Source organism: Pseudorca crassidens, chromosome 11, assembly GCF_039906515.1.
Source record: "Pseudorca crassidens isolate mPseCra1 chromosome 11, mPseCra1.hap1, whole genome shotgun sequence".
Classification (NCBI taxonomy): domain Eukaryota; kingdom Metazoa; phylum Chordata; class Mammalia; order Artiodactyla; family Delphinidae; genus Pseudorca; species Pseudorca crassidens.
This window is the reverse complement of record NC_090306.1, coordinates 47,931,823-47,959,636: the sequence shown is the minus strand read 5'-3', so window position 1 is coordinate 47,959,636 and position 27,814 is coordinate 47,931,823. Positions and strand designations below refer to the sequence as shown.

At 43.9% G+C, this 27,814-nt stretch overlaps 1 protein-coding gene and 1 long non-coding RNA gene across 2 annotated transcripts; both read left to right on the top strand.

Annotated features, from left to right (window-relative positions):
- The first annotated feature begins 551 nt into the window (after positions 1–551).
- CS (citrate synthase) lies at positions 552–27,814 on the top strand. Its single transcript, XM_067696975.1, has 11 exons — positions 552–778; positions 14,580–14,630; positions 15,243–15,350; positions 16,089–16,154; positions 17,053–17,184; positions 17,575–17,763; positions 24,255–24,454; positions 25,145–25,274; positions 25,399–25,500; positions 25,698–25,907; positions 26,219–27,814. Exons 1-11 carry the CDS (start codon positions 737–739, stop codon positions 26,387–26,389), a joined length of 1,401 nt encoding a protein of 466 aa, XP_067553076.1. The 5' UTR covers positions 552–736; the 3' UTR covers positions 26,390–27,814.
- LOC137202072 (uncharacterized) lies at positions 816–2,466 on the top strand. Its single transcript, XR_010932454.1, has 2 exons — positions 816–1,102; positions 1,578–2,466. It is a non-coding gene; the product is annotated as an uncharacterized lncRNA (long non-coding RNA).

Below are 27,814 nucleotides of genomic sequence, written 5' to 3'. Positions count from 1 at the left end.
AGACCACTGGATATTCAGGCTCCTGCCTTTGCTTTCCTTCTCCACATTCTGGGTCTGTTGGTATCTATAATACCATGGCTTACCTCAAATGATTTCCACCAAGTAGCTAACTCGGGCATCATAGCCTGTGTCCACATGATGTCACCTCTATGGCCATTAAGTCATTGACCAAAGACGTTCAAGAAAGCACACCAAGGGATTAGGATCAGTTGTCGTGATAGTGTATTAAGGGGTTGGCTTCCGAGGACCTTCAAAGGTCGAAGTCCTTGGGGCTTTTTCTCTGATAGCCACCTCACAATTAACCTCAAAGGTGTTAAGGATAAGGGGAAAAGCCTAAGTAAGTTAACTGAGTTCTCAGGCACATACTTAACCACCTACACGCTTCCCCCGCCCATCCACCGTTAATTAGCTTACCCCGGACGGTCCAATCCTCCCAGCCACAACTGCTGTCAACGTCTTAGGGCCCGCCCCCCCATGCACACTGGACCAATGGCTGAGCCCGGGGCGAATCCCTTGAGAGGGGGCGGGAGCGGGTTCCGGGTGGTAGGCGGAGCCTCACTGAGGACCCCGGGCTGGGCGCCGCCGCCGGCTCGTTTACCCTTTCCCTCAGCCGCCTCCTTTCAACCTTGTTCCCCTCGTCGGTGCGGCCTCTGGTGCGGCGGCGGCGGCGGCTCCCGTTCCTACCGCAGTTCTCTTCCCTCCTTCCCTCCCCGTCAGATCCCCGAGTTCGCCCACCATGGCTTTACTCACTGCGGCCGCCCGGCTCTTCGGAGCTAAGGTGAGCAACTAGGAGAGAGCGCGCTGTCCCAGGGTGGGGCTGAGGCGACTGCAGGCCCACTAGCGCCGGGGTCTCCCTCCCCTACCCAGGCGCACCCCAGCGCATCTTAAAGGGGCCTTGCGCTTGGCTGGCCGCCAGCCCTGCGTGGCGCTCACAGGGTCACGTGCTTCACTGCCTCTCGGCCCCTGGGGGTGTTGAGCTCTGCACGCCCCGGCCTGCGTTCTTGGGCCGGTGGGAAGGCCGGACCCAGCTGTCACCCTGCCTGTCTGGGGTGGAAGAGGCGGGGATGCTTGGCCTTGGAAAAAGAAGGAGTGGAGAACACAGGTGTTGTGTTCCGTTGGAGTTAGGGAAAGAGCCTGTTTGGAGGAAGGGGCGGGGTAAGAGAAGTGGCAGGGATGAGCAGGTGTGCTCACTCTACCCCTGGGCCAGAGCTGGAGCCTTGGCTAATTTCGGCTTCTGCTTTGTAGAGAGGGCCTTGTCAGTTTTTGAACTTCCTGCTTCCATTTCCATTTCTCCAACCCAGTTATTTAAGCCTTTAGTGACCAAGCATAGCAGTTCCTGCTAGAGGAATGCTACTCGGGTCCTCTTTGTCCTTGGGACTGTTGCACTTACTCTTTATATAGGAGGAGCTTGGGTTGGGTGGAGCGCTTGTGTGAAAGCTTCTGCATGATTATCACATATGATTGGAGAAAAAAACAGAAAGGTTTTTCCCCCAAACCGCAGGCTGGCAAGTGAAGATACTGGGCAGGAAATAGTAATTCCAAGGTTACATGACCGGTCCTACTACTTGCTCACTCAGGTTTTGCTGTTGCTCTTAAGTCTGCTCTACCCAGGAAAGATTCCTCTTATTCTTTGGGGCCCCTTACTTGACTTTTGTTGCCGTTGGAATCAGGAATATTGTTGCAGGTAATGGTGCTTTCAATTTCATATTGCCAAAATTACTTTTGTCTCTGGGCAACTTGGCTCTTTAAACAGAGAAACTGGTGTACTGAGGGAGTCCCAGCCTTCTAATCCAAGCAGGGACAGTCCCACAAGTGACCTTGACTCCTGCAAAGAACTTATACTTTCTCTTCTGCAGACAGATTAAAGTTGCCAGCACCTGAGGGGAGGAAGGGAAACCTTAGAATTGTTTTGGCTTACTGTGTTATCTTGCATGGTTGGTGATAAGGTGAAGCATGTAGGATTTACAGGTTCTTCCAGGTACTCAGCAGCAAGGTGGAGGCTGATCATTTGGGAGATACTTGTCTTACCTGACGGTAGTTTCTTCCGCTGCCAGAGACCAGGGTAAGGAAGCCTCTTGGGAAATGAAGCAAGTTCTAGATAGTGTTTTGGCAGAATAGGGGACATTATAATTAGCTCATTCCAGAGCTGCTAACCCAGACCAGATAATCTAACCCTACAGTTTGAAAAAGCCTTTAGAATTTACGTTCGAATTTATTTTGCCTCTTAAACCTCTGAGGAAACTCAGAAAGCTTTTGGGTTGGGCTTCCCTGGTGGCGCAGTGGTTGAGAGTCCGCCTGCCGATGTAGGGGACACGGGTTCGTGCCCCGGTCTGGGAAGATCCCACATGCTGCGGAGCGGCTGCGCCCGTGAGCCATGGCCACAGAGCCTGCAGGCTCCGCAACGGGAGAGGCCACAACAGTGAGAGGCCCGCGTACCGCAAAAAAAAAAAAGAAAAGAAAAGAAAGCTTTTGGGTTGACAGGGCTACCTAACTGTAGTGATCATTACTGTTTTGTTTACTTTCCTGTTAGAGACGGACCTGAGGATCCCAAAAACCTGTATATTGGAAGCCATTAGAAGGCTTTCGACCCTTAAAACTAATAAAGCCTATCAGATTGAGGAGTAGAAACTTTCTGAGATCTAAGCAGTTAACAGCTAGGATACCAAGAAGCCTTTCAGTTTGTCAGCATTGCTAGCACCTGCCTGAGCTTTCCAGATTAGTCTGCAGTACTCAATTTTACTTTTGCTAGTAAGGTAGGCTTTAGAAGGCAAAAATAGTCTTCTAGCCTGCTACTGTGATTCTCAAGGTCAGGTGTAGTTCGCTTTTCTGAGAAATTTTTTTGACCTTGCCAAGAGACACAAATACTAGTCATTGTTCTGTTGTTCCACTGTTGTTCCTTCCCACTGTCAGGTAATTTTTTTTTTTAATGATTTTTTTTTTTAATGTTGAGCCTTCTTTTTAATTTATTTATTTTTATTTTTGGCTGTGTTGGCTTTCTCTGGTTGTGGCAAGCGGGGGCCGCTCTTCATCACGGTGCGCGGGCCTCTCACTGTCGTGGCCTCGCTTGTTGCGGAGCACAGGCTCCAGACGCGCAGGCTCAGTAGTTGTGGCTCACAGGCCTAGTCGCTCCGCGGCATGTGGGATCTTCCCAGACCAGGGCTCGAACCCATGTCCCCTGCATTAGCAGGCAGATTCTCAACCTCTGCGCCACCAGGGAAGCCCCACTGTCAGGTAATTTAATGAACACCTGAGTTGGAGAGACCACCTGTTTCAGAGCCTTGAGATTATTTTGACTTCTTGTTTACCTGAATGAATTTCTACTAAGCAATGGTATTAGCTGTGGGTGCCTTAGCTTTGTGCTGTAAATACTGTCTTTTCATAGGTGATCTGGGTTGGGAATTAGAGTAGGGCCACCAGTTAACTTTTGGATTCATGCCAAAGTGACTTAACCAACCCTAGTTGCTTCTTGTGTCATTGAGAATTGCTCCTCCAAGCTAGGATGTTTGATAACTTTGCGTAAATCAATCCAGAAATGTTTCTAGATTATTCCTAGACTTTCTCAAGACTCTTAATACCCGTGATTCCTCTACAGCAGACGTACACCACTGCACATCTCTTGTATAAATCCTAGTCTGAAATTGGGTTCTACAAAACTGAGTCAGTTTTGTCCTGTGAAATGTTAGTTAGGCTTAAAGCCCCAAACTTCTAAGGGCAAGCACTCAAATCTCTTTGCCTTCATTTTGATTATCAGCCTACCCAAAGTAATGGCAATTCCTTGACGCTTACTAGATGGACCAAAGATGAAAAATGGAGAATAAATCCTCATCATGTGCTAATGGTGGTATGATTGCATTTGTTCTTCCTAGTGGTCTTTAGATTGGTAGCAGGTGAATGCATGGGTGTGGGGAGGCATTGAGGTGAGCCGTGGTGAAGTGGATAATCAGAGAAGGGAAGGCTGGCATTCCTAGTTCTTAGAGTGCAAGTGGGCAGAAGGCAGGAAACCAGACTTGGTGGATCTCCCTAAAGCCACAGAGTAATTCCTTCTGCCCTCTTTTCAGTGCCCTATGTGATAGAGTTGAATAGGATTTGAGTGAAATTAAAAACAGTAGTGAGGCAGCTTTAGCAATGGCTCTTAGGATCTGACTGTCTTTCAGTTCTCCCTCAACTTGCCTAAGTTCCTATATTTCTTTTAACATGTTATCATTTTTTTTAATTAATTTTATTTATTTATTTTTGGCTGCATTGCGTCTTCGTTGCTGCACGTGGGCTTTCTCTAGTTGCAGCAGGAGGGGGCTACTCTTTGTTGTGGTGTGTGGGCTTCTCTTGTTGCAGAGCATGGCCTCTAGGTATGCGGGCTTTAGTAGTTGCAGCACATGGGCTCAGTAGTTGTGGCACACGGGCTGAGTTGCTCTACAACATGTGGGATCTTCCTGGACCAGGGCTCGAACCTGTGTCTCCTGCATTGGCAGGCAGATTCTTAACCACTGCGCCCCAGGGAAGTCCTTAACATGTTATCATTTAAAAAGCTACGGGCTTCCCTGGTGGCACAGTGGTTGAGAGTCTGCCTGCCGATGCAGGGGACACAGGTTCGTGCCCTGGTCCGGGAAGAGCCCCCATGCCGCGGAGCGTCTGGGCCCGTGACATGGCCACTGAGGCTGTGCGTCCGGAGCCTGTGCTCCGCAACAGGAGAGGCCGCAGCAGTGAGAGGCCCACGTACCGCAAAAAAAAAAAAAAAAAAAAGCTCCGTAAGTAAGTTCACAGTGGGCGTCATCACCTGAGGTGCTTCTTCACATTGCACATTCATGAATCCTACCTTCAGATTCTGATTCAGCAAAGGTGGGATGGATCTGGAAACTTGTATTTTTTCAAGTGTCTCATTTGACTGCTTGGTGATCCCCTCCAGTTGGGCCAACTGTGTTTAATGTATATATGAAGCTTTGAGTGTTTTGACTTTTTTTTTTTTTTAGTGATTATTTTAAATGACTTCAGAAATAACTATTCTAAGAAATAGTCTGATTTAGACTATTTCTCTGGGTTTGTCTTCCTAGGCCTTTTTTTCAAATGCCTTAGGAAAAGTTTCTTGTAAATCCCTGAAACAAAGCATTGTAAGAACTAGTAGAAGTGAGGGAACAGTTTCTAGTTCCTGAAAAAGTAGTACAGTGACAGATCCTATATACTTTATTCAGTAGTGTATGCTTAGTGTGCACATAATAAGTAGATGTTCAGCAACTATTTGTTAAAGAACAGTAAGAATTTCTCTGAAAGGAAAATTAGGACTCGATTCTTTTCTGAGTCTGAATTGGTGTCCTTTCCCGTCTTCTTCACTGAATAATCAGCGAACCTTTAGCAAAGGGTCTGTTAGACAATGAGAGTTCGGCAGAATTATTAAGGAAACTCTTGTGAGTATGAAGGGCATCACAGTATGAAATCTGAAGATTGCTCAGGCTATTAAGTGGCCTGACCAAGTAGTGCAGGCAGACTTCCAGTATCACCATTGTGAAACACAGATGTTAAATGGCTTTAGTTCTCTGACCTGGTTCTGGGGAGAGAGGAGCCTTTGTCCTATGTGTGTTCTTTTTCACTTAATGCAAGTTGTTTCTTCTGCATTGGAAGCCTTTGTAGCACAAGATTTTTCCTACAGTTATTAGTGAATTATATTTGCTTCATCAACTAAGCCAGTTCTGGCTTGGCAAGCTCTGATCTTTTATTGATGAAGGACAAGGCTCTAATAAAATCAGGAGCATCTCTCACAAGTTTTTTTTGTTTTTTTTTTTTTGTTTTTTTTTTTTTTTGGCAGTACGCGGGCCTCTCACTGTTGTGGCCTCTCCCGTTGCGGAGCACAGGCTCCGGACGCCCGGGTTCAGCGGCCATGGCTCACGGGCCCAGCCGCTCCGCGGCATGTGGGATCTTCCCGGACCGGGGCACAAACCCGCGTCCCCTGCATTGGCAGGCGGACTCTCAACCACTGCGCCACCAGGGAAGCCCTCACAAGTTTTTTTTTTTAATTTTTAAATTGAGGTATAGTTGATTTACAATATTATATTAGTTTCAGGTATACAACATAGTGATTCAACATTTTTTAGATTATACTCCATTTATAGCTATTATAATGTATTGGCTGTATTCCCTGTGCTGTACAATATATCCTTGTAGCCTATTAATTTTATACACAGTAGTTTGTAATCTCACAAGTTTGTTGGAGCTCCTGGATATGTGGCAGGATATGTTCTGAATGTGCCTAGGATAGGGAATCAAAGGAAATTTGGCTTTTCCCATGTAGAGTAAGGGTCCTAGATGTGGATCGATGATGATGATAGGCTAGGAGGAATAAGAGAAATAACCACATTGTTGAGTAAGTGCTTATCCAAATGGTATTCTACTGTTCCCAGAATTTGGGGGAGAAGGGAGTAGTTTGTTTTTGTTTTTGTTTTTTTTGGCTGCGCTGGGTCTTCCTTGCAGCGCTTGGGCTTCTCTATGGGCTCCACAGTGCGTAGGCTCAGTAGTTGCGGTGCGTGGGCTTCTCTCTAGTTTGGCTCTCTAGTTGGGGTGCGCAGGCTCCAGAGCACACGGGCTCAGTAGTTGCAGCACAAGGGTTTAGTTGCCCTGTGGCATGTGGGATCTTAGTTCCCCGACCAGGGATTGAACCCGCGTCCCCTGCTTTGGAAGGCAGATTCTTAACTACTGGACCACCAGGGAAGTCCCGAGAAGGGAGTAGTTTTAATTGATTTTTGTTAAGTGATTTCGCCAATACCCTATTCCAGAAATACCCTAAGTATTATAAGCAAGTCTTTGGCAGAATTCCCTGCATGTATTATTTGTCCTTTTCCTCCCTTGGCCCTTTAAGATAGAGGTTCCTTTAATTATATTTTTCCATCCTAGCATAGCACATTTGAGAGCTACAGCCCATTTCTATCAATAATAGCCAGCTCACTAAAAGAGTTATTGCAAGGGGTGGCAGCATATGAGGTTTGAAAATCCTTTTAGTGATTGCGATACCCCCATCCTGTAGAGAATCCTGGCTGTCAGACATTGTGAGCCAGGCCCTTATCTTCGGAAGTAGCGCTCTCCATTTCTCCCCATGAAGGAGCTGACCTATTGAGTGAGGTGACTCCCTGATTCACCTGACAGGTGCTGTTCCAGTAGGATGACTTTACACGTGGCATGCAACCAGAAGCCAAAAGCCCCGCTGCCACACCTCCAGAACTGGGGGAGGAGCTGGGAGGTGAAAGTTCAGGGATGACTCAGAGATTTGTAATCTGCCTGTTGCATCTGTGAGTATAGCTTGGATGTACTATACAAAGCCATTTAGCAGCTTTCCTTGGCAGCCAGGAGTAGATGAAATGAGGTATGTAGCCTAGGGTACGACAGTCCTCTAACATCTCCTGTCTAGATTTGCTTGCTGGTGGGGATTATGGTTAGTTAAATTTGTTTCCTCTCCTTGAGACTCTTCTCTTGGTCAGGAGGCCCTTAGGAAATTGGGGCTTTATTTCCTGTTCTACAGCTAGAGGGAATTATCCATTCACCCCTTCCTCAGGCTTGACTGCCTCTTTCCTGGAATCCAACTCCACGAGAAAATTGTGACATGAGTTGGTAGGTAATAGGCCAACACATTTCTAAGAAACAGATATTTATTGATCTCAGCTATACAGAAGGCACTGTTCCAGATGCCTTCATGCAAATGATTTCATATAGTCTACTTGTCTACCCTGCAGTTGGCTTTGTTGTTACCAGTTTAGAGGTGTGAAAATTGAAACTAGAAGTTAGGTCATACAGCCATGGTAGCACAGCAGGATAGTGGCAGAACCTGGATTTAGGACTTGACCCTTGATAACACCATATCCCAGGCTCTTTATATTCTACCCTTCTGCTTCCTTGCTTAATGCTTTAAACCATGGATGTTTCTTAAACTTTATTGTTCATAGGAATCACTTAGTGAGTTTGTTAAACTGGAGATTTGGATTCAGTAGGTCTGAGGTGAGGCCCAAGATTCTGCATGTCTGACAAGCTCCAAGTAATGCTTGTATTGCAGGCTAGGCATTCATATTTTAAATAGCAAGGCTTTTGAGTACCTTTACATATATGTCCTTGTTGGAGCCTTAGAATCAGACTTTGAGCTAAGTAGCTTGAGTGTTATCCTAAATGTGGAGAGGAAAAGGGAAACAGTAGTTAGTTGTTTGCTTTGGATGTCTCAGTTATTTAGTAATGGAGCTGGGACTAGAACCCAAATTTCCTTTCCTAATTCCAAGGCATGTGCTTTGTGCTCTGTCTTCTACATCATTAGATAAAGTTGTCCTAACTTGAATTTTTCCTATTGTAGCCTTTTGGGTGGTCATATCAATGAATTGCTGCTTTTAAAATCCTTCATATTTCTTTAGTTTTTTCCCTAGGTTGCAGGGTGAGCTAAAATATGACTAAATTTGACATTGAAGGATGCTAGAAAGTGGCCATACTATTTAATTTTCTACATTTATTATATAATAAATACAGAGCACTTGCTGTGTGTCAGGCATGGTTTTAAGTAAATATTGACCTAATTAATTCTCATAGCAGGTACTCATAGCAGGTACTATTACTGTTCCCATTTTACAAATATTTTCTCAGGTCCTTTCTCCCCCCCTCTCCCCCTCTCCCCCTCTCCCCCTCTCCCCCTCGCCCCCTCTCCCCCTCTCCCCCTCTCCCCCTCTCCCCCTCTCTCCCTCTCTCCCTCTCTCCCTCTCTCCCTCTCTCCCTCTCTCCCTCTCCTTCTCCTTCTCCTTCTGGGACCCATATAATGCGAATGTTGGTGCGTTTAATGTTGTCCCAGAGGTCTCTGAGACTGTCCTCATTTCTTTTCATTCTTTTTTCTTTATTCTGTTCTGCGGCAGTGATTTCCACCATTTTGTCTTCCAGCTTGCTTATCCGTTCTTCTGTCTCACTTATTCTGCTACTGATTCCTTCTAGTGCATTTTTTATTTCAGTTATTGTATTGTTTATTTGTTCTTTAGTTTTTCTAGGTCTTTGTTAAACATTTCTTGTATCTTCTTGATCTGTGCCTCTATTCTTTTTCCAAGATCTTGGATCATCTTTACTATCATTACTCTGAATTCTTTTTGGGTAGATTGTTCTCATTTTACAGATAAGGAAATTGAAGCACAGAAAGATTAAATGACTTGGCTAGGGTCACACAGCCAGAAATGTAGTAGGAACACAATATACTAGCTTTATTCTATAGCTACATAGCCACGCTCTCCACAAACTAGCATTGCTTTGCAAATTGGAGATCTGGCTAAGAAGTGTTGCTGATGGAGGTTAGGGACAGTTGAGATCAGCTCTCCTTAAATTACTTTTGAGGTGCCTCATTAAATGGCAAAGACACTCTCTACAAAGGAAATTAAGACTTTGCTGGTGGTGGAAGTGGGGTGATAGTTTAGTTGCAAGTTCCTCTTCCCCAACCATTCCTTTAAAGTAGCATTCATATAAAAAGATCTGAGAATTGACTATAACTAAGCAGCAGTCATGACCTATCTGACACCTTTAAATGATGTTTCATTCTTACAGCCTTGTTAGGTGACCTTCCACCCTTTTCTTTCTGATTTCTTTTTTTCTTTTTTTTACCTTAAATGAAGTAAAAGGAGAAGGAAGCTCGTTGATTCTAGTAGTTCTCTCTCACAAGGGGAAAAAACTGTTTTTGTCTGGCTCTCATTCTGTCTGCTGAGCTTGGATAGATTTTTTTTCTTTTGCCTAAGATTTAACTTTAAACTATTCTTCTTATAATCCTTCCTCTTGCCAATGAAGCAGCCAGCCATTACAGAAACTTCAGCATGGTTTAGAAGTGGAAAAATTATCATTATGGAGAGATTTCAACTTCTTTTTTCTCTATGATGGTATGTTTCCCTATAGCCTCTTTAAAAACAAAACAGAACCACAACAACAAACTACCCACAATTAAAAGGTCTGTTGAGTGCTGATGTGGTCTCTGGGAGATAGGGCCTCTATTATAGGGAATCTGTGGGACCATGGAGCATGGAATAGCTTGAACATGGTTAGCACTGTAGAACAATAGTTTGAACTTATTCACAGGTTTTCCCTTGTTCACTTTTTGGTGACTAGTAAGAAAAAGCAAAGTTCTTTTTTTTTTTAAATTAATTTATTTGGCTGCCTTGGATCTTCGTTGCAGCATGCAGGATCTTCGTTGAGGCATGCGGGATCTTTAGTTGTGGCATGCAGACTCTTTTAGTTGCGGCATATGGGATCTAGTTCCCTGACCAGGGATTGAACCCAAGCCCCCTACATTGGGAGCGCGGAGTCTTAGCCACTGGACCACCAGGGAAGTCCCCAGGAACGTTATTTCTTAAGTGCTGCGTCTGGCTCCCACGCGCCCTGTGTAAGATGAACAGGCTAAAGGGCTGTTTGTGCTGCGTGCTTTCTGCCCAAATGGTCCTCAGTGAGCTAGAGGAGATGGTTTAGGAAGTTAATGAAAGGAGTTGCAGGCAGCCCTGGTAAACAAGTTGAGGTGTTCCCCCTTTGTTTTAGGGCCATATTCGCTTGTTTTCTGCTCTCTGAATTTAGCTTTGGATTGATTCTTTTTAAAATAACATTTTCTGAGGGTCTCTTCCCTTTTCATTTCTCCCTCCTGCCCCAACAGAAAGAGGGGTACTAACTTCTAAAAAGCCTCAGGCCCTACTAACTCTCACCTTAGGCATGTAGTGTTTTGGAATTTATACAGTAACACTAGTTCAAATGATTTTCAGCACGACCAGACAGCAATGCAATACAGTCGGCTCTTTGTGGGTTCTGCATCTGTGGGTTCTGCATCCACAGGTTCTGCGTCTGTGGGTACAACCAACTGTAGATCAAAAATATTTTTAAAAAAAATTCCAGAGAGGTTTCCCTGGTGGCGCAGTGGTTAAGAATCCACCTGCCAATGCAGGTGACACGGGTTTGAGCCCTGGTCCGGGAAGATCCCACATGCCATGGAGCAACTAAGCCCGTGCACCACAGCTACTGAGCCTGCGCTCTAGAGCCCACGTGTCACAACTACTGAAGCTCACATTCCTAGAGCCCATGCTCCACAACAAGAGAAGCCACTGCAATGAGAAGCCCGCGCACTGCAACAAAGAGTAGCCCCTGCTCGCCACAACTAGGGAAAGCCTGCGTGCAGCAACAAAGACCCAATGAAGTCAAAAATAAATAAATTAAATAAATTAAAAATTCCAGAAAGTTCCAAAAAGTAAAACTTGAATTTGCCACATGCGTGCTGACAACGATTTGCATAACATTTACTTTGTATTTACAACTATATAGCATTTATAGTGCATTAGGTATTGTAAGTAATTTAGAGGTGATTTTAAAGTATATGGAAGAGGGGCTTCTCTGGTGGCTCACTGGTTAAGAATCCGCCTGCCAATTCAGGGGACATGGGTTCAAGCCCTGGTCTGGGAAGATCCCACATGCTGCGGAGCAAAGAAGCCCATGTGCCACAACTACTGAGCTTGCCCTCTAGAGCCCGTGAGCCACAGCTACTGAAGCCCGCGTGCCTAGAGCCCGTGCTCTACAACAAGAGAAGCCACCGCAATGAGAAGCCCATGCACCGCAACAACAAGTAGCCCCTGCTTGCTGCAAATAGAGAAAGCACGCACGCAGCAAGGAAGACCCAACACAGCCAAAAATTAAATAAATAAATAAATTAAAAAAAAAAAAGTATATGGAAGGGGACTTCCCTGGTGGTACAGTGGTTGAGAATCTGCCTGTCAATGCAGTGGACACGGGTTTGAGCCCTGGTCTGGGAAGATCCCACATGCTGCAGAGCAACTGGGCCCGTGAGCCACAATTACTGAGCCTGCGCGTCTGGAGCCTGTGCTCCGCAACAAGAGAGGCCGCGATAGTGAGAGGCCCACACACCGTGATGAAGAGTGGCCCTCGCTTGCCACAACTAGAGAAAGCCCTCGCACAGAAACGAAGACCCAACACAGCCATAAATTAATTAATTAATTTTAAAATAATAATAAAATAAATAAATTTTTTAAAAAAGAAAAAGTATATGGAAGGCGACTTCCCTGGTGGTGCAGTGGTTAAGAATCCGCCTGCCACAAGAATATACCATGGAGAAAAGACAGCCTCTTCAATAAGTGGTGCTGGGAAAACTGGACAGCTACATGTAAAAGAATGAAATTAGAACACTCCCTAACACCTTTTGGTGAAAGGTGACCTTTGGTGAAAGGAGGAGAAATGTAGACTTTCTCCACAGTTTGTGTGTGTGTGTGTGTAATCTTTAGTTTGCATGGTGCTTCCACATCCATTGTAATTTAATCGTCACAAGGCAACCCTGTGAGATGTGTGGTAGTTATCAGCACCATTTTATAGATGAGGACACTGGGGCTTATTTTGACAATGTCATTTTATCTTCAAAATAATCTTGTGGGGACTTCCCTGGTGGTCCAGTGCTTAAGACTCCATGCTCTAATGCAGGGGGCACAGGTTCGATCCCTGGTCCAGGAACTAAGATCCCACGTGCTGCGCACAGCCAAAAAATAAAAAAGAGAGAAAAAAATCTTGTGAAGAAAAGTCAACCTCCTTGCCTCAGTCCTTACAACTTGGTAGTAGTATAACTGGTTGTCTTTCTTTTTTTTTAAACACTACAAGTTAGGTATTATTTTTATTTTTGTTTATTTATTTGGCAGTGCTCGGTCTTCATTACAGTGTGCAGGCTTCTCTAGTTGCGGTACATGGGCTCAGTAGTTGTGGTGTGCAGGCTCTCTAGTTGTGGCCTGAGGTCTTAGTTGCCCTGCAGCATGTGGGATCTTAGTTCCCCAACCAGGGATCGAACCTGTGTCCCCTGCATTGGAAGGTGGATTCTGGACCACCAGGGAAGTCCCTGGTTGTCTTTTTCAAAGGCAGTGTTGAACTTTCTGTTGCAACTCAGCAATCTTCATAGAAAGTTGTTTTTCTTGGGGGGAGAAATCTATCTCTAAACATAGCCTAGCTACACTATTTATATTTACAATTGCCAAGATATGGAAGCCACCTAAGTGTCCATCAAGAGATGAATGGATAAAGAAGCAGTGTTGTATATATACAATGGAATACTACTCAACCATAAAAAAGAGTGAAATTTTGCCATTTGCAGCAATATGGATGGAGTTGGAGTATATTATGTGAGTGAAATAAGTCAGAGAAAGACAGATACTGATCACTTATATGTGGAATCTAAAAAAGAAAACTAGTGACTATAACAAAAAAGAAAAAGACACTGATATAGAGAATAAACTATAGTGGTACAGTGTGGGGAGGGGAAAGATGGGGTAGGGGGTTAAGAGATCCAAACTAAGTATAAAATAAACTATAAGGATATATTGTACAGCACAGGGAATATAGCCAGTATTGTATAATAACTGTAAATGGAATATAACCTTTAAAAATTAATCAAAAAAAAAATTGTGAATCAGGGCACTTCCCTGGTGGTCAGTGGTAAAGAATCCACCTCCAATGCAGGGGACGTGGGTTCGATCCCTGGTCAGGGAACTAAGATCCCACATGCTGTGGGGCAACTATGCCCGCGTGCCACAACTACTGAGCTCCTGTGCCACAACTACTGAGCTCGCACGCCTCAACTAGAGCCCATGTGCCTCAAACTACAGAGCCCACGCACCTCAAACTGCAGAGCCCACGCACCCTGGAGTCTATGTGCCACAACTAGAGAAGAGAAAACCCGCAGCTAGAGAGAAGCTAGAGAGAAGCCCGCGCACCACAACGAAGAGCTCTCACGCTACGACGGAAGATCCTGGGTGCCGCCTCTAAGACCCAGTGCAGCCAAAAATAAATAATAAATCTTTTTTAAAAAAACTGTGAATCACTATGTTGTATACCTGAAACTTATATAATACAGTACGTCAACTATACCTCAATTTAAAAGAAAAAATTCCTTTGGTACAGGTGTGTAGGTGATAAACTCTCAGGTTTTGTTTACCTGAAATGTCTTTATTTCACCCCCTTTAAGATTTCTTCCTCACCTGGGTACACAACTCTAGCTTAGTAATTATTTTCTCTCAATATTTTAAAGATAATTTACCATTTTTCTAGTTTCCATTGCAGTTGAGCAGTCTGTTGGTTGTTGCTTTGTAGATATTCTGTTTTCTCTGTGCTTTTTCCAGGAGCATATCAGGTAGTGTTGTAAAAGGCTGCTTCCACCTGTGGGCTCTCCTAGACTGGAGAGGTTGAAGTGTTGCCAAAAGGCTAGGTGCTGAAGAAACCTTACCAGCTGGGTTAAGTAATTGATCAGTTTTCTCATTTGCTTTTCTCAGAGCTACTGTCGACTAGAGTGGGATGGACTGGGTACTTTAACAACTGCCTCTCTGACATTTCTTCTGTGCCTAGCAAACCCAGCCGTAGAACCCAGGTGATGGGAGAGTCTCTTCAGGGAATGCTAATGAAGCTGTTGCTTCCAGACTGGTAACTCTTTCCAGGTTGCTCGAGGCCTTTTATAGCTTTCTTATGTCAGACTGTCCTTAGAGGCTAAAATGAAGAGAGGTTGAGTCACTGTAACTCCTTTTTAATACATAGGAGGGAGGACAATTGCATAAGGTTTTGTGTTTTCTTTGCAGAATGCATCCTGTCTTGTTCTTGCTGCCCGGCATGCCAGTGCTTCTTCCACGGTAAGGTTTGGAAAAGAGGACTGAGAATCATTGAGGCAGCTTGACCCTGGGATGGGGAGGGGTGGTGGGCTACTACTCAGCCTCTCATCATTATCCTGAGTATCTCCTGGAGGTTTCCAGTTGTTATTATTGTTACAAGTATTATCACTACTACTACTTTAAGATAGTTGAAGCACTGTGGACATGATATGGACTGTGGGGTTTTGGCTGGGAAAAGTAGCTCTGTAATGTACTTCAACAAAAGTACCATTCTCTTCAGTGACTATCTGTCCCATACAAGGAAATGTTGGCGCTTATGCTATTGGTTAGAAATTAGACTATTCTTAAGTTTATAATTTAATGGCAGTAAGTAATTCACATTATTGGGCAACCATCATCACTATTCATGGCCAAAACTTTTTCATCTTCCCGAATTGAAACTGTACCCATTAAACAACTCCCCATTCCCTTCTTGCTGTGCCTAATTTTACCCTCATCTGTATAGAGAAGTTGACCAGACTTCCCTGGCAGGTAGAGAAAGTCAAATTCTAAAAAGCAGTCTTAACATACCTACTTTGCAGAAATCTAATCAATATTTTGATCATCACTTAGCCTCTCTACTTCTCGTTTTAGAATTTGAAAGACATATTGGCTGATCTGATACCTAAGGAGCAGGCCAGAATTAAGACCTTCAAGCAGCAACATGGCAAGACGGTGGTGGGCCAAATTACTGTGGACATGGTAAGGGTTGTAGCGTTTTGCCTGCAAAAAGTAGCTCTGTAATATGCTTCAACAAAAGTACCATCCTCTTCACTGATTGTTCAAAGCAGTCTGTCCCACATAAGGAAATGTTGAAGCTTATGGCGTTTGTTAGAAATTAGCCTATTCTTTTCTATAAATTTAATAGTTGAGGCTAACCTAATTCATGTATGGGAGGGATAAATGAAGTTTTTATTCCTCTTCCCAACCCCTTAGCTTTTGGGCCCAAGGCTCTCTGTCTTTGAGTTGATGCTGTGCTGATCATCCAGTTAAACCACAGCTCTAGCAGGCCTTCTAGAACAGCTTTAGGATCGTTTCTTCTTCAGTCCTAAGAGTCTAAGCAGCTCAGATGATAATTTCACAACAGTGTTTAGCCATTGGTCTCCATCTCCTTTCCCTACAGTCAATCCCATTCTTTTTACTTCGGTCGGTGGGAATGAGGGGATAAAAGTGGGCAGGAGAAAAAACAATAAGAAAATGGAGCAGAGGCAAAAATACTAACTAAAGGTAGTGATTTCTCAACTTAAAAAAATCATTTCCAGCGTTAGCAGTCTTCCTTTTAAAGTTCCATTCTATAGTAAGTTAACTCCTCAGAAATCTTCCCCCAAATGAAGTCTTGCAAGTCAGAGAATAAATTTCCTCTCCCAGGTCCCATGAAGCACTAACAAGCTCTAGCCTGAATTATTCAGACAACTGGTTACATCCTCTTCTTTTCTTTAGATGTATGGTGGCATGAGAGGCATGAAGGGATTGGTATATGAAACATCAGTTCTTGATCCTGATGAGGTAAGAGATCCTCATATCAATCACTAATAACCACTGATTTTACTGACCATTGTGCACACCATGGATTAGACCAGCAGTCCCCAACCTTTTTTTGCACCAGGGACCAGTTTTTTGGAAGACAGTTTTTCTGTGGATGGGTCAGGGGTGATGGTTTCTGGATGATTCAAGGGCATTACATTTATTGTGCACTTTAATTCTATTAGTATTACATTGTAATATATAATGAAATAATTATTCAACTCACCATAATGCTGACAGGAGGCGGAGCTCAGGCAGTAATGCCAGTGATGGGGAGTGGCTGTAAATACAGGTGAAGCTTCACTCGCTCGCCTGCCGCTCACCCCCTGCTGTGCAGCCTGGTTCCTAACAGGCCGTGGACCAGCACCAGGGTTCTGGGGACCTCTGGCTTAGACCACTAAGGGTGCGGAGAACAAAATAAAGCACCTACCTGTATATCTTGGAAGGTGAAAATAGGTATATATGGAATAACTAAAGAGCGAGTTTACCTTTCTAATATATCAACTAGTAAAACTAAAAGTACAAAGCAGGAGTAAGTTACCTAAAGATTTGCTCTTTAAAAGTTCTAACTTGGGCTTCCCTGATGGCGCAGTAGTTGAGAGTCTGCCTGCCGATGCAGGGGACACGGGTTCGTGCCCCGGTCCAGGGGGACCCCACATGCCGCGGAGCGGCTGGGCCTGTGAGCCATGGCCGCTGAGCCTGCGCGTCCAGAGCCTGTGCTTCGCAACGGGAGAGGCCACAACAGTGAGAGGCCCGCGTACCGCAAAAAAAAAAAAAAGTTCTAACTTGTTGACAGGTCTGATGAAAGTGGGATCAGTCAATTATGTGACTTTGAAGCTAACAAACTTAAGAGTTGTAATCCTTACTCTTCTCCCTCAAGGGCATCCGTTTTCGAGGCTACAGTATCCCTGAATGCCAGAAAGTGCTGCCCAAGGCTAAGGGTGGGGAAGAACCCCTGCCAGAGGGATTATTTTGGCTGCTGGTAACTGGACAAATCCCAACAGAGGAACAGGTAAGCAGAAGGACACTAGCGCTTCTCATTCACCTCCTTCTTTGCCTTTCTCTAATCTCAGACACTGAATCCTGATCTGGTTATGGGTGGTAGTTTATAGAGGGGAAGGAATCAGAGTAGAGTTCTGCTGTATAAGTGGACTGTATTGAATTCTCTTGGATTTTCTTTACTTAGAGGTCACTGTCTTTTTATTTTATTTTTTTATTTTTAATTTTGGCTGCACAGCACAGCTTGCAAGATCTTATTTCCCCGGAATTGAACCTGGGCCCCCAGCAGTGAGAGTGCCGAGTCGTAACCACTAGACCGCCAGGGAATTCCCATTGTTTTTTAATTTCTCTTCTTTTTCTTTTTTCCTTGCCTAGTGTTTTGAACAATGTCTCCCTTTCACAGGTATCTTGGCTCTCAGAAGAGTGGGCAAAGAGGGCAGCTCTGCCTTCCCATGTGGTCACCATGCTGGACAACTTTCCCACTAATCTACACCCCATGTCTCAGCTCAGTGCAGCCATTACAGCTCTCAACAGTGAAAGCAACTTTGCCCGAGCATATGCAGAGGGTATCAACCGAACCAAGTACTGGGAGGTAGGAAACTTTGCTGTGATGATTGATGTTTGATGGAGATCCAAAGGACTTGAGTGTGAAGGAAGAAAAAGGAATGTAGAATCCTTCGGAAAATTACTACCCTGAGTTATGCCAGAAACTCATTTAAAAGAATTTTACTGTAGGCTTGCTTTTTATCCGTCTTTGGAATTACAAAGATAAATGAAGCATGCTTTCTATCACCAAGGTTATTGATTTAATTAGGGTGATATACACATAAAAAAGAAACTATGGGCTTCCCTGGTGGCACAGCGGTTGAGAATCCGCCTGCCAATGCAAGGGACATGGGTTCGAGCCCTGGTCCAGGAGGATCTCACATGCCACGGAGCAACTGGGCCTGTGTGCCACAACCACTGAGTTGCACACCACAGCTGCTGAGCCTGCATGTCACAACTACCGAGGCCCATGTGCCTAGAGCCCGTGCTCCACAACGAGAGAGGCTGCCGCAGAGAAGCCCGCACACCACAATGAAGAGTAGCCCCCGCTCGCCGCAGCTAGAGAGAGCCCGCGCACAGCAGTGAAGACCCAGTGCAGCCAAAAATAAATATAAATAAAATAAATCAATTTATTTAAAAAAAAAAAGAAACTACAATTCAGTAATCTTGCTGGAATAGAGGTGTGTACACTGTGCTGTTGGAACATTGAAAAAGATGTGACTTAACTGCAGAGCCCCTGAGGAAGGTTTTGCAGAGTAGTCTCACTCTGGCCCCAAAGGGTCCCTTCTCCTTCTCTTCAAATAAGGAGAACCATTCATTCATTCATTCATTCATTTATTTCTGCATTGGGTCTTTGTTGCTGTGCACGGGGTTTCTCTAGTTGCAGTGAGCAGGGGCTACTCTTTGTTGTGGTGCACAGGCTTCTCATTGTGATGGCTTCTTGTTGCGGAGCATGGGCTTTAGGCGCTCGGGCTTCAGTACTTGTGGCACACAGGCTCAGTAGTTGTGGCACGTGGGCTTAGTTGCTCCACAGCATGTGGGATCTTCCCAGACCAGGGCTCACACCCGTGTCCCCTGCATTGGCAGGTGGATTCTTAACCACTGCGCCACCAGGGAAGTCCCCAGATAAGGAGAACCCTGAGAATTTGGAAGAATGGCAGCTAAGGCAACTCTGGAGGCTAGGAGGGCTAATGCCAGTCAGCCACAGTTTGGACTAACCCACTCAAGATACCTGTCAGGAGTGGAAGGGTGGTTAGTATCCTGGAAGTAGGATCCAAAAAGCAAATGAGCTTTATTCTCTGAAAATGAAATGTGATCTTAATAGTTCGAACTCTGTGGTTAGAGTATGAGAAGATTGTTGGGCCTTGTCCTAGTGCATAGGACATAATTCCTTCCATCCTCTTTCCAATACCCCACATACTCACAAACACTGGGTAAAGTACAATTTATCTGGCTAAGTTTACAGAAGGACATCTCATTTTCTTTTGTTTCTTATTTAGAGACAGGTAGTATAGGAAGAGAAAAGTTCCTTTCTGCAAAGCAGATACACTAAAGGATTTTTAACCAGGAGAAGGTCCCCAAAGAGTTCACTATGAGGCAAGGCACAGAGTAGCATGGCCCACTGGTCTGATGAAATCTCCTTGGGGTTTTGGCAAATCCCACTTCATTGGATTGATCAGTATTTATTCAGTGCCAACTGTGTATAGAGAATTGTGTTTGCTGTTGGGGGAAAGAGGGAAAGTTTGCAATTGATACTAGTCTGGTTGGCTTTGAGGAGGAAGGTATAGGAATGATGCAAACTAAACCTATTCACAAGCATTTATAAAGTCACACATCAGCAGGTTCAGAAGGTTGTATAAACTGAATATGTTGCTTTTCATTTTCTTTTTAAAATACTGTTCAAGTAATTGTTATCTGTGTGGGTCACCATAACAGAAAAGGTTAAATCAAGGCCAACAGTTCTTCTATTTTAAAACTTGTCTTTTAGAAATTGACCACTGAGAAGTGCCTGTTACTTCTTACAGTGCTGTTGTGTTGCCTGTTGTAGAGTTCTTCATACTTTGCAATAAATACCTATAAGATATTTCCCAGGTATCCAAACATGCTGCATTGCTTCACACTGTCCTTTATTGAGTCAGGAAAATGAATCTTGTTCTTCTCTGCTTGCTATTGCCTCCATTTCAGTGTACAGCCATTGATTGGTTGTCCTGCCACCTCTTTGTGAGATATCATCTGAGGGTGGCTGTCTTGAGGTGAACATTGTATTTCAGGACTTTGCCAACCTGGAGAGTGTTTCTAAGCAATACTGATATATCTGTCAGCCTCAGGATGTGCATCTAATAAGTTCACACTGAACAAAAATTAGCACCATGAACTGCTTTAGTGGAGCTTGGTGCTCTTTTGCGGCCATATCCTATCTCTCTCAAAGATCAGACATGCTATTTGAGTTTAGTTCTCTGTCTTGGTTAATTTAACCATGCTACTTTAGTAGAATTACATGACAGCATTCAGCTGGTTATTTCTGTTTAAAAATTTATGTTAAGGAGTATATGTGATCTAATTCTCTACTAGAATCATCAGTTCATGCTGTTTTTCACATACACCTCAAGAGGATGATCTTCCTACAACTTTCCTTCCGTAACAGTTTACATGACTTCAGATAAATAGTGTAATCTATTGAGGTGAAAAAGTTACATCTATTACTAATTTACTAATTGACTTAACTTCACTCGTGACTAGGAGATTACTCTGATGCACCAGCTGTTTAATTATGAAGTAGCCTTAAGATATTGTTGAATTGGGTAAAATCTGCAAAGTAGCTGACAGATGAGGTTTTTCTAGTAAGGCATATGAACAGTATATGTAGGTTTTGAAGCTGTTTAGTCTATAATAAAATCATCATCCCAACACCTAACAACTCTTGAAAGCATGCCAAATATTAGCTTAAATGTTTTATATTCATTATCTGATTTAATCATCGGAACAGCCCCATGAGGTAGATGTCACTGATGTCATTTTACTGAATGGGAAAGCTGAAGATTAGAGAAAATAAGTAGCTTGCCTAGGGTCATGCAGCTAGTAACTGGTAGACAGCAGATTGAGACTTGAGTTTGCTTCACTCTAGGGTCTCTTCACCATTAATACTGGATCTCTTCTTTTTCTGTGTCTTCTTTATAATGACTGATAGCTAACACAACATTGTAAGTCAACTATACTCCAATAAAGATTTTTTTTTAAATGACTGATAGCTAAATACTTGGTCAGAATTTCTCTAGCACTGGAGATGCTGGCTCACAATGATGATTATGGTCAGTTTTGTTACCTTTATTCCAGGCAGTTGTGATGGTGGCGTGATTTGTCTTTTTTTCTGAGGGTTTAAAGATGAAGAATGAGTTAGTACCAGTAGCTAAATAGCACCTCAGTCTTAGTTTATTAAAGAAGAAATAAGGGGGCTTCCCTGGTGGCGCAGTGGTTGAGAGTCCGCCTGCCGATGCAGGGGACACGGGTTCATGCCCTGATCCGGGAAGATCCCACATGCCGCGGAGCGGCTGGGCCCGTGAGCCGTGGCCACTGAGCCTGTGCGTCCGGAGCCTGTGCTCCGCAACGGGAGAGGCCACAACAGTGAGAGGCCCGGATACCGCAAAAAAAAAAAAAAGAAGAAGAAGAAGAAGAAATAAGGAGGCGTTCTCTGTCAGTGTGTTTGTTTCTTTATTTAACCACTTGACTGTACAGCTTTACCACTACAAAAAGCAGGGTAAAGATTCCACACTGTCATACCTGGTCTGATACTTGCTGCTTTATAAACTTCATCCTCAGTGGTAGAAGTTGAAACAGTCCTCTTTTTGTAGTTTCTTTATGTTGTGGTCATTCATACTCTACAAATGATTTTAAAAGTTAGTACATAATCCACAGATAACAGTCTGCCTAGCCCAGGATCTTGTTCTTGGCATTCTGCTAATGAATCCAGGTCCCTTAGAACTGCATATCCTTGATGCAGGCTTCTGGAAATAACCTACTTCCTTGGGGGATGTGAATCTGCAAGAAGGTATGGTTAATAGTATGATTATCATGTAAATAATCTCCTGAGAACTTGCAAGTGTTAGCTAAGTACTTCTTGCTTCAAGTAGCTTTTTAATTTTGGCAGTATTCTCATTGAATCTTGGTGGCATTGACAAAATTCACTGAGTGCTTGAGTAATAGATGACTTCACAGAGATTATCTCATTTAGGCTAGTTATTATAGATTTTGTTCTTTGTTCCAACAAAACTACCAAAACCTGATGACTTCTTACAGGAACATTTAGCCAGTTAGCTTGATAGGACAGCACAATGTAATGTCATTCAGCAAGTATTTTCTCCACGCTTGCAATGTACTGTGACTGAAAGTAGAAATTTTTATTGTTTCGTTTTGTGTTTTTTTTTTTGGCCGCATCTCATGGCTTGCAGGATCTTTCCCAACCAGGAATTGAACCCAGGCCCTGGCAGTGAAAGCACCGAGTCCTAACCACTGGACCGCCAGGGAATTCCTGAATTTTTTTCTTATTAAAAGAAAAAACTTGGGGGCTTCCCTGGTGGCGCAGTGGTTGAGAGTCCACCTGCCGATGCAGGGGACACAGGTTCGTGCTCTGGTCTGGGAAGATCACACATGCCGCGGAGCGGCTAGGCCCGTGAGCCATGGCCGCTGAGCCTGTGCGTCCGGAACCTGTGCTCCACAGCGGGAGAGGCCACAACAGTGAGAGGCCCGGATACCGCAAAAAAAAAAAAAGAAGAAGAAAAAGAAAAAACTTGGGAATTCCATGGCGGTCCACTGGTTAGCACTCCATGCTTCCCTTCCACTGCAGGGGGCACGAGTTCGATCCCTGGTCTGGGAACTAAGATCGCACAAGCCTCACAGCGTGGCCAAGAAAACCCAAAAACTACTCAAACCCTGTCGCCCTCCCTAAAAGAAAATCCCTATGAGAAGATAAAATTGAGATGTAAAAGTTGAGCACGCTATTAACATCACAAAAAGACAACCAGATATTATATGTTTCTCTTAATAAATGAACACAGCACTATTCATCAAAAAGTCTTGCTGGGCTTCCCTGGTTGGCGCAGTGGTTGAGAGTCCGCCTGCCGATGCAGGGGACACGGGTTCGTGCCCCAGTCCGGGAAGATCCCACATGCCGCGGAGCGGCTAGGCCCGTGAGCCATGGCCGCTGAGCCTGCGCGTCCAGAGTCTGTGCTCCGCAACGGGAGAGGCCACAACAGTGAGAGGCCCGCGTACCGCAAAAAAAAAAAAAAAAAGTCTTGCTAAAGAAATTGAACATGAATCTGCTCAAACCTCTAGCTCTATCAGTCTGTCGGAAATACAGTGGATAGAGGGACATGTTAAATGACATCACAGGTATATAACTAGCAAAATCTAAACTGTGGGAAATTCTACAGGACAAATGATTTGATTTTCCACAAATAAACTGCAGAGTAAAAAAAGGACAGCATAAGAGGGAACTTAAATTAATTAAAAAGACTTCAAAAAAAATAAAAATAAATAAAAAAAATAAAAAAAGACTTCAGAGACATGTCATACAATTGCAATGTGGGCTATTTTCAGTGAAACAGACAAATGAGGGGGAGCTTTATAATAAATGAATGAGGTGGGGGGGAGACTTGAATACTGAGTAGATAGTTAATGATATTGAAGAATTGTTAAATTCTTTTCAGTAGGATAATTGTTTTGTGATTTCGATTATGAAGGACCTTTATCTTTTAGAGATACATGCTTAAATACTTACATGTTATATATGATATCTGGGGTTCACTCAAAATAATTTGGGAGATGAGAGGGGAAAGTAAGCGTATGGATGAAACAAGCATGGCCATGAGTTAATAATTATTTAAGCTAGATGATGCTTATTAGCCGAGTGGGTAACCTTGTGCCCCAGTTTTTACAAATGAAGGCTATGTTACCTTACAGGACTATTGTAAGAAAAGAAAAAAATGAAAATAATATATCTAGCACAGTACCTGTTATATAGTAAGTGCTTAAAAAATGGAAGCCTTTGTTCATAACTAACAATTGAATGCCACTGTTTGACCCTTGGCATATATGGTGAATTTTCCTTGAAAGATGGAACATAGAATTATTAAAAACCTAGTGTCATAGCACATTCTTTGAATGCAATGTCATGTAGTGGAAAAGATCATGGTTAAACATATAAGGGTTCAAAATCTGACTCTGGCATTTAACTGAATGCTCTGAGCCTCAGTTCACCTTTTAAAATGGAGGTCGTTATATACTTTGTAGAATGGGAAAAAATTGGGAATAATGTTTTAATACACATGAGATAGTTTGTATAAATTCCTTAATGCGGTGCCTGGGTCATAACAGTTATTCAGTTAAATGGCCATTGTTGTTATACTCCATTTATAATCACCCAGCATAGAATCATCAATCCAAATAGCCCAGTCCATAGAGAACAAACACCATCCCTGCCTAATTCTTCCTTGTTGATAATTCCTCTTCTTTTTTTCTCCATTTTCCTCTTCTCCCCATCAGTTGATTTATGAAGACTGTATGGATCTGATTGCAAAGCTACCTTGTGTTGCAGCAAAGATCTACCGGAATCTCTATCGAGAGGGCAGCAGTATTGGGGCCATTGATTCTAAGCTGGACTGGTCCCACAATTTCACCAACATGTTAGGCTATACTGACGCTCAGTTCACGGAGCTCATGCGCTTGTACCTCACCATCCACAGGTGAGGGAGACCCAGCAACCATAGCCACCAGGTGCCTGGATTGGTGGTGAATATTAAGGAAAACTCCTTGGGACTTCCCTGGCAGTAGTAGCTAAGTAGTTAAGACTCTGCGCTTCCACTGCAGGGGGGCGTGGGTTCCATCCCTGGTCGGGGAATTAAGATCCTGTATGTCATGCAGCATGCCAAAAAAACCCAAACTCCTTAACAGGTGGTAGGCAGCAAGGAGATGGAAACACAGCGTATGGGATGGTACAAGGCAAGATCGGGGTCTGGTAAAGAAGGTCAGGAGGTCTAGAAAAATTACCATAACCACGCTAAGGGTAAGATAGTGCTTCTGGCTAGGAAAAGGTACTAGCTGCTCACATTAGACAGGTCCTTTGGCTTTCCAGGAGCTCCCTCTTCTGGCCATTGCTGTTAAAGCTGCAGTGAGAGTCAGGGAGCTTGGCACGCAGGCCAGGCATCATCAAGCAGTAACCTCTCCAGCCCTGTGGATTAGTGAACAAAGGCTGATGATAAGATTGGGACATCTCTTACAAGAGCTTATGTATAAGTGACTAGCTATAGGCTGGTGTGAATCCATAGCTAGGCTAGTATGTGACAATAAGAGAACAGCAAGGACTGTGTTTCAATAATCTGCCCCTTTTTTCTCCTTTCTCTTGGCCTTGATTCTCCTTTCTTACTTCCCCACAGTGACCATGAGGGTGGCAATGTAAGTGCCCATACCAGCCACTTGGTGGGCAGTGCCCTTTCAGACCCCTACTTGTCCTTCGCAGCAGCCATGAATGGGCTGGCAGGGCCCCTGCATGGACTGGCAAATCAGGTAAGACTGTTCTTTTTCTTCTCCTGCTCCGTGTTTTTCTTACTCCCATGCTTTGTTTCTGATCCTGGCGTTCTCTCCTGGCATATGCATTGACACTCTTTTATTCTCCAAACCTTACCCACAGGAAGTACTTGTCTGGCTGACACAACTACAGAAGGAAGTTGGCAAAGATGTGTCAGATGAGAAGTTACGAGACTATATCTGGAACACACTCAACTCAGGACGGGTAAGCAGAGATGCTTAGCAACTAGGAAAGAAGCCAAGACTCAAGTTCTATAATTTGGAAGAATGAAGGAGAAAAGAATGAGATAACTCCCTAAATTAGAGGAGATTTTTTTTCCATTTGTCTACCCTAAAGAATGCAGAAAAGACAAAAATTTCTACCTGAGAATACAACTGGTTTTCCCCCCCTATCCTTTGCAGGTTGTCCCAGGCTATGGCCATGCAGTACTAAGGAAGACTGATCCACGATATACCTGTCAACGAGAGTTTGCTCTGAAACACCTGCCTCAGGACCCCATGTTTAAGCTGGTTGCTCAGCTGTACAAGATTGTGCCCAATGTCCTCCTAGAGCAGGGCAAGGCCAAGAATCCTTGGCCCAATGTAGATGCTCATAGTGGGGTACTGCTCCAGGTGAGTCCTCCTTTCCCTTCTTTCCTCTAATTTATACCAAACCTTACTATTCTCTGCCATGCACAAAATCAACTCCCTAGTCAGAGCAAGGACTCTCACACCTCTTTCCTTACGCTTTTGTTAAAGTTGCCTATGGTGGGGGAGGTGTGGGCTGGAGGAAAGGGGTGCTTTCCTTTCAGAATCCAGTTGCTATACTTTTCCCAGTCATTTCTATTTAAGGCTAACTGGGTTAAGGCTTTTAATCAATCTGGACTTGTACATGCCACTACCTGTGGGCCTTTAACAAAACTTTTTTCTCTTTTACCTTACAGTACTATGGCATGACGGAGATGAATTACTACACAGTCCTGTTTGGGGTATCACGGGCACTGGGTGTATTAGCACAGCTCATCTGGAGCCGAGCCCTAGGCTTCCCTCTAGAGAGGCCCAAGTCCATGAGCACAGACGGTCTGATGAAGTTTGTGGACTCTAAGTCAGGGTGAAACTGAAGACTGGGAGGAAACTAGCTACCAGAAAGTGAGGGATATTAAAGAAAAAAAAAAGTATAATTTTGTTTCAGGGGGCTTCTAAAGACTTAAGATTAAATTGTATCTGAGGCACTGATGATAAGTTTGAGGTTAAGATATTAACTAAGATTTTAAAAGATGAAAAGTAACCCCTTTTTCCCTAACCAGCTCTTTTCCCCGGCCTGGTATGAGTTGCCCATCAACTATAGGATGACCAGGACTAATGCATGTGGTACGGGTTAGGTTTACCCGTGCCCCCACCCAATCTCCAGAGTAACATCTTTCCCTAGGTCAAAGCTGGCTGCAGAGAATCTGCAGTCACTTCAGCAGAGCTTTTGGTTCTACTCTGCCCACCCCTTAATAGGCCAGCAAACCAGGACCCTGCCCCTTCTGTTTCCATAGGAATCATGTTGGATTGTCACCTGTACCAAGCCCCATTAACCTCTCCCATGCACACAGACACTTCCTAGCAAGACCGATTGGTTATGCTTTGGCTTTTTTTGTTTGTTTGTTTTTAATGATACCAGGTGATCATAAAGGCCATGGTATTTGTTGTGACTGGCACCCAGTGTTTGATTTTTATTTCTCTTTTTTAAATTATCCCATTGAAATTAAGATCTGGGAGTGTTCTATTCCCTGTTACTTGAATACTCACCTCTTTCCAGATTTTCTATACCTGCTGCACCTCAAGCCAAGGTTGCTCTGGACCTTCCCCTCTTGGTCCCTACTAGAGACCTCTTTCAGCAGGTTGTATACAGCACTGTATGATATTGTGGTCTTTCCCATTATTTGGCTTTATCAGGGCTTAATATCAACCAAGCTTTTTACTTCCCTGGAACACAAGCCACTACCCTCTGACCTTTTTTCTTTCCCCTTTAATATGCTGTGGGCTGTAGAACAGGGACTTGGGAATTACCAGCATGATATCTTCATGGCCTGATCCCAGGGGTACTAGCACCTCTTTCTGAACAGGGAAATGAGATTGGACATGGTCTCCTTTGAATATGAGGTACTGGGGCTGAGGGCATTAAAAATAGTAAACCTCCCTCCTCATCCCCTGCCACAAGCAAATATCCTTTTATTTATCAGGGTTCTTATCCTGCCCCTTCCCCAAGAGCTCACAGTACAGTGTTTGTTTTAGAAGCCCCATATGCACAGGTTTCCAGTGACTCAGAATGCTCTACTGCCTTTTCTTTTCAAGAAAGGATTAAAAATACACTCCTGCTGTGCCCCCTTCCTCCCTCGCAACTCCTGCCTGTGTTTGTGTGGATCCCAAATCCCCAGAACCACGCTGTTGAGATGGATAATACTGTCTGTAAACCCCTGGGTAACTGTCAAGTCATGATGCAGACTTCAGGTTGTTCTGTATAAAATGCAAAATAAATGTTTTTATTAACAATG